The sequence below is a fragment of the Oncorhynchus clarkii genome, chromosome 9 (assembly GCF_045791955.1).
Source record: "Oncorhynchus clarkii lewisi isolate Uvic-CL-2024 chromosome 9, UVic_Ocla_1.0, whole genome shotgun sequence".
NCBI classification, from domain to species: Eukaryota; Metazoa; Chordata; class Actinopteri; order Salmoniformes; family Salmonidae; genus Oncorhynchus; species Oncorhynchus clarkii.
In genome coordinates, this window is record NC_092155.1 from 46,572,477 (window position 1) to 46,581,166 (window position 8,690).

Below are 8,690 nucleotides of genomic sequence, written 5' to 3' on the forward strand. Positions count from 1 at the left end.
CTAGTTCCTCAACGGCACAGCTAGGAGAGCCAAAAAAAGTACCTTATAGTTGAAGACTCTTCTTTAGTTGTCACGTATACTCCCTCTCCAGCCTCTAGGTCATCAGGCTGCTGATTATCCCGCACACCTGTCACCATCGTCTCGCGCACCTGCGCCTCATGACACTCACCTGAACTCCATCACCTCCTTGATTATCTTCCCTATATCTTTCACTCCCCTTGGTTCTTTCCTCAAGTGTTATGGACTCTGTTTTAATGTCGGTGCGTTGTTTGTGTTTTGTGTTCGTTGTTTTATTTATTAAAACACCCACTCCCTGAACTTGCTTCCCGACTCTCAGCACACTCAAAGCCTTTTCATTTGTTTGTCTTATGTTGCACCTACCCCACATTTCCAGGAATATTCTTATCATGTTACTGATTGTATCCAGAGTATTTTCAGATTTCGTTTTCAACAAATGCGACACAAAGTAATGTAAATGTAAAATGCACAAATCAACAGTGTAATGTTTGGATTCAGTCTTGTCAGGTGAGCCTCACCTTTGGTCTAATCATTTGAAACTGTTCCCTTTCAATCGCTACCATGGTTATGCATTTCATATTTCTTCCGTTAGAAACATTTCAATTTAGCCCTATATAGGCCAATTCTGATGAGTGTAAAGTGTTAAGTTCCTTACTTCGCTTGAGATGTCAGATTGCTAGCCCATGGCAACAGATATGTCTGTGCTTCACTGACTAACTAGAGTAGCTCTTGGCATTTTGACTCTACCTGTCTTTCTCTACTTGTCGCCTCAGTCAACATGTTAATACAAGTCCTTACACATCATACATAGCTAGATTGGATTTCAACTCATCTCTCGGTCTCTTCCTATCTTGTCTCTCACCTGTCAGGTGACTGGCCCTAATTTGAATTTGAACCCCCCCCCCACACACACACACACACCCTCCCTCTATCTTGCTCTCTCCCTATCTTCCCCCCAACCTTCAACCAAAGAAAAGAGACTAGCTCAGGTATCTGTCAGGCTCCAGCTCTTCAGGTGGTCTCCCAGTGGGAACTGAAGCCCTCACCTGTCCTGTCTCACCGTAAAGGCGTCAGCATGCTTCAGTTTGGCTGGCGCCCAGCTAAACTCAGCCCAGCTAAACTCAGCTAGCCAAACCGAACGAGTGTTCTCCCATACTCCCTTAAAAGACCTTCGCTTGAAAAACGAGAACAAAGCGGCATTAATACTGTTTGTCCATTTTGAGACGCCATAGCCAGTATACACTTCCTCAAAGTAGATAACTCAAGAAATCTGTCATTCATTTTGACATTTTTGCTGAAGAGTTCTTAATTGCGTAATTTTGCCTTCTGATCGGTGGACAAATAAAATAGTGGGTGGGTTGAAAAAGTCTCTATAGTCACAATTACACTATTCACAAAGTCATCCATTGATTCTCATGTCTTAACACAGGATTTTATAGTAATTTTCCAGAAGAGAATCTAACTAAGATGTTTGGTTCAGTATTTTTTAATGAAAAAATGTACATGAAAACGAGTCGTCTCTCGTCGAATGACAACAAAGACTTTATTGAAAAATCCCTACTGCTGACCAGTCACCTACAGAGGGGTAAAGACTTCGGCTCCGAACTTTGGCTTGCCTTCAGAACAAATGTTGCTTGCCCGAACTGCCGTCATAATATATGCACAAACTCTACTGAACTGTTTTGCTCGGAAAGAGAGGGAGAGCATGGTAGACTTAGACTTTAAGAGAAAGAGAGCTGGCAGCCAAAGCAGATGCTGTAACAGCAGCCACCCTCTCCTTTCACACACACACATAACAGTGGTGTGTATGTATGCATGTGTGTGTGTGCAGTGTACGTGTGTGCGCCTGTGTGTGCGTGTTCAGGAGCGAGTGAGAGGAAGCCAGACAGCTGCCGGGCTAGTCCGAGTGGACATGCCCCCTCGCGTTTAGCCCTTGCCTGGGAACCAGCGATAAGACATAGCTGGGGGCGATCGGTGGAAGGGGGGACTGGAGAGGAGGTGGGGGGGCAGCCGGAGAGGCCGTGCTGACATTGGGCATCAGACGCTCCAGACCAATCATACTTTCCAGACCAAGGCTTAGCTAGGAGTACACTTGGTCCTCAGTCTCATTGATTTCTATTCAAATCCACTACCTGTGAGAGTTGCCATCTGTTTTAGGCAGCTGTAATGTAGTACTATGGATGTGTTGCCACTGGCCAGATAAATGTATGTTTAAGGTCCCAAGCTGACATCTACACTACATGACCAAAGTTATGTGGACACCTGCTCATCAAACATCTTATTCCAAAATCATGGGCATTAATATGGAGTTGGTACCCCCTTTGCTGATACAATCAGCCTCCAATCTTCTGGGAAGGCTTTCCGCTAAATGTTGGAACATTGCTGTGGGGACTTGCTTTCATTCAGCCACAGGAGTGGAAGTGAGGTCAGGCACTGATGTCAGGCGATTAGGCCTGGCTCGCATTCGGTGTTCCAATTAATCCCAAAGGTGTTCAATGGGGTTGAGGTGAGGGCTCTGTGCAGGCCTGTCAAGTTCTTCCACACCGATCTCAACAAACAATTTTTGTATGGACCTCGCTTTGTGCACAGGGCCATTGTCATGCTGAAACAGGAAAATACCTTCCCCAAACTGTTGCCACAAAGTTGGAAGCACAGAATCATCTAGAATGTCATTGTATGCTTTAGTGTTAAGATTTCCATCCCTTGGAACTAAGGGGCCTAGCTTGAACCATGAAAAACAGCCCCAGACCATTATTCCTCCTACACCAAACTTTACAGTTGGCACTATGCATTGGGGTGTTCTCCCTGGATCCAAAAAAAACCTATGGAAACCCATTTCATGAATCTCCCGACAAACAGTTATTGTGCTAACGTTGCTTCCAGAGGTTTGGACTCGGTGGTGAGTGTTGTAACCGAGGACAGACTTTTCTTTACACGCTACGTGCTTAAGCACTTGCCGGCCCCGTTCTGTGAGCTTGTGTGGCCTACAACTTGTGTAGCCTACCACAGGCGTTTCCACTTCACAATAACAGCACTTACAGTTGACTGGGGCAGCTCTAGCATAACAGAAATTTGACAAAATGACTTGTTGTAAAGGTGGCATCCTATGACGGTGCCACGTTGAGAGTCACTGAGCTTTTCAGTAAGGCCATTCTACTGCCATTGTTTGTCTATGTAGATTGCATTGCTGTATTGCCCCTATTTTATACACCTGTCAGCAACGGGTCGGCTGAAATAGCCAAATCCATTCATTTGAAGGGGTGTCCGCATACTTTTGTATATACAGTGTATATTACAGGAGTCAATGAAGCTACATGTGCATGGTGGATATTGTATGTTCTCGTGTAAGGGGAATATTAACAAAGTTGTGTAACACCTGGAAATATAGTGTTTCTCAAGTGTGAACTGTTAGCTAAGGCCGTTTAACTTTCTGTAACGTCACTTATGTTTTCAAAGGGTCCTCCTGTTGGGCATTTCCTCCCTTCTAAATGACACACTGCTTTGCACGTTTTTTATGAAATGTCAAATGTTTTTAATAATATGATCAAATGTAACAGTGTTTCCCTCCTCTCTCTGGCCAGGTTGTAGAGGTATGCTGTGCGGCTTCGGGGCGGTGTGTGAGCGTGAAGCGACTGACCCCTCTAAGGCGGAGTGTGTATGCAAGAAGATGGTTTGTCCGTCGGTTGTGGCGCCCGTGTGCGGCTCAGACTCCTCCACCTACTCCAACGAGTGCGAGCTGGAGAAGGCCCAGTGCAACACGCAGCGACGCATCAAGGTGCTGCGCAAGGGACCCTGTGGTGAGTCCAGATAGCTAGCATCACGCTATCTAGTTATTATAGTTTGTCGGTGTTGTGTGCTAACACAAAGTATTGTATTTACAGTATGGTGAGATCAGCTAACGTCACGCTAGCTACTATTCAGTCTGTTTCAGTCAGTGTTGTGGACTACTACTGTACCTTGTTCCTTATCTATGGAGAGTCCAGCTAGCAATACGCTACTATTCAGTCTGTTTCAGTCTGTGTTGTGAAGACTACTACTCTACCCTGATGTATAGTGACTAAGCTAGCATGACTCTACTATTCAGCCCACTGCGATCCTTAGTTCTCTTTCATACATTCAGAATGAGTCCTTTTAGCATTACACTACAATACAGTACATTTCAACATAGTATGTTCTGTACCTCCGCAAGGGAAATGCGAGCCGTTACTTCATTTTCCTCACAGAGCCTAGATCATGATCGTGACTGGGGTGGGGGCCACACAAAAATCTGAACTCATCATGGGTTCACACATCTTCACACAATACTCCATAATGACAAAGTGAAAACATGCATTTAGAAATGTTTGCAAATGAATAGAAAATTGAATACAGAAATATCTCATTTACATAAGTGTTCACATCCCTGAGTCAATACATGATAGAATCGCTTTGGCAGCGATTACAGAGGTGAGTCTTTATGGGTAAGTTTCTAAGAGCTTTACACACCTGGATTGTACAATATTTGCACATTACTCTTGAAAAAATAACAAGTTCTATCAATTGGGTTGTTTATCATTGCTAGAGAGACAATTTGAAGACTGGCCATAGATTTTCATGCCGATTTAAGTCAAAACTGTTACTCGGCCGTCTTGGTAAGCAACTCCAGTGTATATTTGGCCTTGAGTTTTAGGTTATTGTCCTCCTTAAAGGTGAATTTGTCTCCCAGTGTTGGAAAGCAGACAGAACCAGGTTTTCCTCTAGGATTTTGCCTGTGCTTAGCTCTATTCCATTTAATTTTATTTAAAAAAACTCCTTAGGCCTTGCCGATGACAAGCATACCCATAACCTGATGCATCCACCACTATGCTTGAAAATATGAAGAGTGGTACTCCGTGATGTGTTGGATTTGCCCCATAGATAATGCTTTGTATTCAGGACATAGAGTAAATAGATTTGTTTACTTCAGTGCCTTATTGCAAACAGGATGCACGTTTTAGAATATTTGTATTTTGTGTTCTGTACAGGCTTCCTTCTTTTCACTCTGTCATTTAGGTTAGTATTGTGGAGTAACTACAGTGTTGTTGATCCATCCTCAGTTTTCTCCTTTCACAGACATTAAACTCTGTAACTGTTGTCGCTATTGGCCTCATGGTGAAATCCCTGAGCGGTGTCCTTCCTCCCTGGCAACTGAGTTAGGAAGGACGCCTGTATCTTTGTAGTGACTGGGTGTATTGATACACTACCCAAAGTGTAATTAATCACTTCACCATGCTCAAAAGGATATTCAGTGTCTGCTTTTATTTTTTTTACCCATCTACTAGTAAGTGCCCTTCTTTGCGAGGCATTGGAAAACCTCCCTGGTCTTTGTGGTTAAATCTGTGTTTAAAATTCACTGCTCGATTGAAAGACCTTACAGATAATTGTATGTGTGGGGTACAGAGGTGAGGTAGTCATTCAAAAATCATGTTAAACACTGTTATGGCACAAAGAGTGAGTCCATGCAACTTATTATGTGACTTGCAAATGTTTACTCCTGAACTTATTTAGCTTTTCAGTTTTTATTAATTAGTACCACTTTCTAAAAACGTAATTCCACTTTGATGGTATGGATTATTAAGTATATATAAAAAGTCAAGGGTTAAGAACCCTTTCTGAAGGCACGGTACCAGGCGCCTGACGACCAAACACCTCGAGGCATGCCCTGTCTGTATCCCATGGTCCCGAGAGAACGTATAATAACAGCAGTCTCCATTGAAGCATATGTCTCATACTCATCACTCATTAGCATAGCAGCCCGAGCCACTCCGGGAGGGGTTCGCAGGGCTGAAAGCCAGAGGAACACAATACACTACAATGGGCTTCCTGTCAAGGTTTTTTCTCATGTGCCATCGTTACAATGCTAATCCATTGGCTGATTGCTGTGCCGACTGGGGCTGGCTAATAGCACGGCCTGTTTGACGACAGGGCTTGCCAGATAGTGGGGGGGAGAGAGAAAGAGCGAGAGAGAGAAAGGGAAGGGAGAGAGAGGGAAGGGAGAGAGAGAGAGAGGGAAGGGAGAGAGAGCAGGGGGAGAGAGTGAGATAGATGGAAGGGAGAGAGAGAGGGGTGGGGAAGGGGGAGAGAGAGAGGGAAGGGAGCGAAAGAGAGGGAAGGGAGAGAGAGAGGGAGAATGAGAGGGAGAGAGAGGTAATTTAAATCAAATCAAAGTGTATTGGTCACGAACACAGTTCAGCAGATGTTATAGATGGTGCAGCGAAATTTTTATGTTACCAGCTCATAACAATACAGTACAATGTCAAACAAGTACACACAAAAACAAAAACACAACAAGAAATCAAGAAATGTCGCAATGAATCCAATGAACAACCCAAATAGCACTGTAACAGTAATCCATATGCAATCTATATATGTATATACACCACATATACACCGGATGTACATCAAAACCTCGATAGCATCTCTAGTCGTGAGAATTCAGTTTTAGCATTTGCCTTAGCATAGGCAAAGCGTATATGTAGAGTTCACAGTAATTGGGATTATGAGGCTATCAAGAATGAGAGCTTATTCAGTTGTGGGGAGAAATCATACTATTCAAAGCTATGTGACTACTTACTTTAATGCTCCTGTCTAGAGTCCCTTCAAGATGCATTCAAAGCCTAAAACAAGAAATGTTGGACAGCAGTAGAATTCCCAAATGACAAACATCGTACTTCTGAGTATTAAAGAGCTTGTTCCATTTGACAGTTCCGCCACAAATATCACAATAAATATTTGAATATCAAAACACATTTTGTCGACATTAAGGGAGCAGCCGGTAAAAATAGGCGTAGCGCTGAAACAATGGAGCTTGAAGGAGAATAAATAGCGCTTTTAGAGAGCAAAAAACGGAGAGAGCAGACAATAACAGTCTTTCCACGGGAGGACGAGAAGCAGAGGGTCAGGGGGAAACTGGATGACAGATTCTATTTGTCCCTTCAATACATTTCAGTGCAGAAGGGCCAGGCAGGTCACACTGGCTGGTATGATGTTGTTGTCTGGGGTGATGGAGAGATCTGCTGGAGACGAGGAGTGAATAGGTTTTTCTAAGTATTCCATTGTATTTGTTAACATTTTTCTAACTTTAATCAAACCACAACTTATAAAAGCTTCATAGGGAATTCATAAAGTCATCATAAGCACTACATGTTTTTTCTTCTTTCTCCATGACATATTAAGGTGGCCCTCCCAGTAGAATGGACACGGTGCTTGGATGATCTATAATGATTAATGTAGTGGCAGATTAAAGCAAAGCTGGTGTTCAAGTCTGTAATGTAAGATAGCGACCTGGATCGTGCCTCTGGCCACTCCAGATACCAAGTCAATGCATGGCCACTTAATGCATGAGTACTCTCGCTCAGTTTAGTGGGTTTTTGTACTGTAATGTGTACATAACTCAGCCGGCATGGACCTTTATGGACATTCCAGCCTAAGCAACTCATTAATCCCCGCTTTATATAAAATGCATATAAAATGGGTAATTTGGGAGCGGGGTCACATTTCTGTGGGTTAGTTCATTAGTCCAGCGTCTATCGTCTACGGGTACCGATTTAATTTTTTGGTTTTAAAGGGGAGCTCTTCTCTGTTTAAATCTGTTGAAATTGGCCCTGAAGCGTGAGATAACTGTGTTTTTTAGGGAAAAGATTAAAAAAAGCCATTGAAAGAAGGGTGTGGAGGAGGACAGAAGGCAGCTGGCACTTAACCAGGGTTACCGTTCAGTAGAACATGAAGAGCCGCGTTAGCTCTCCTAATATTGAACTTGGAGTCGACACAGAGAGAGGGGTAAACACTCGGCCTCCCAACCCGTGCGGTGCGCTACAGCGGGGAGGAGAGGGGGGCCCAGCGAGTGCCTGTGCCTCAGAACTCATTCCGGAGAGCCCAGTCTTGTGGAACGTGGAGTTTTTTTAGGGGGGAGGAGGGTAGTGGTGCGACGGGGAGAAAGTGGGCACAGATCGATGGGGAAGATCGATTTCGTGTGTGTGTAGAGGGAGCCCAGGAGCCTCACGCTCCGCTGATAGACTACACTCAGACTCTCATTCTTTCTCTCCCGCTCTTCTTTCATACCCCCGCTGTACTTCTTTCTTCCTCTCCCCTCTCTCTGTCACCTTCCCTTTTATCCCTGCCTCTTCCGCTCTCCCCTTCACTGTGTTTCTCCTACCATTCTCTCTGTTTTTCTCTCTGTTTCCCCTATCCCTCTCTGTCCCTTTTTCTGTGGGTAACTGCAGTACAGCCTGACTGGCTGTTTGAAAGGCCTCCCTGTCTTATCTCTCCAGCGCCAACAGACACCACTTCACTCCCTCCAGCCATGAAGAAAGACCGTCTCAGTACGCCGTGTGTCTAACTCTGGCCGTATCTACCTCACAGCTCCCCCCAATCTCACTCCACAGTTGGTCCAAGGCAGTTGGTCCTAAGAGAATTCTCTCCATCTGTCTGCTTGCCTGTTTGCTGGCTTCCCGGTGGTCTGTCTTTGCTAGTGCAGCCGAGGAAGCAACATCCGTTGTCTTTCAGTATAAAGTATTAGATGTGTTAATGTGGGAATCGATGTGTCGTGTTGTTTCCCTCTTATTGACTGTTAAAACCACATTCTTCAATACCAAGGGAACGGTTGGTTTGCTTCTCTTCGGTTCTGTCTGGTACCTTTGACAGGTATCCAATTG

General features: G+C 44.3%; 1 protein-coding gene across 3 annotated transcripts in view; it reads left to right on the top strand.

Moving 5' to 3' along the window:
- The window catches only part of LOC139416419 (agrin-like), a 275,974-nt gene that overhangs the window by 172,240 nt on the left and 95,044 nt on the right, over positions 1 to 8,690 (top strand). For all 3 annotated transcript variants that reach the window (XM_071165012.1, XM_071165013.1, XM_071165014.1), the window contains one exon: positions 3,600 to 3,815. In XM_071165012.1, the coding sequence (XP_071021113.1) occupies positions 3,600 to 3,815 (216 nt within the window). The remainder of the gene's footprint in view (positions 1 to 3,599; positions 3,816 to 8,690) is intronic.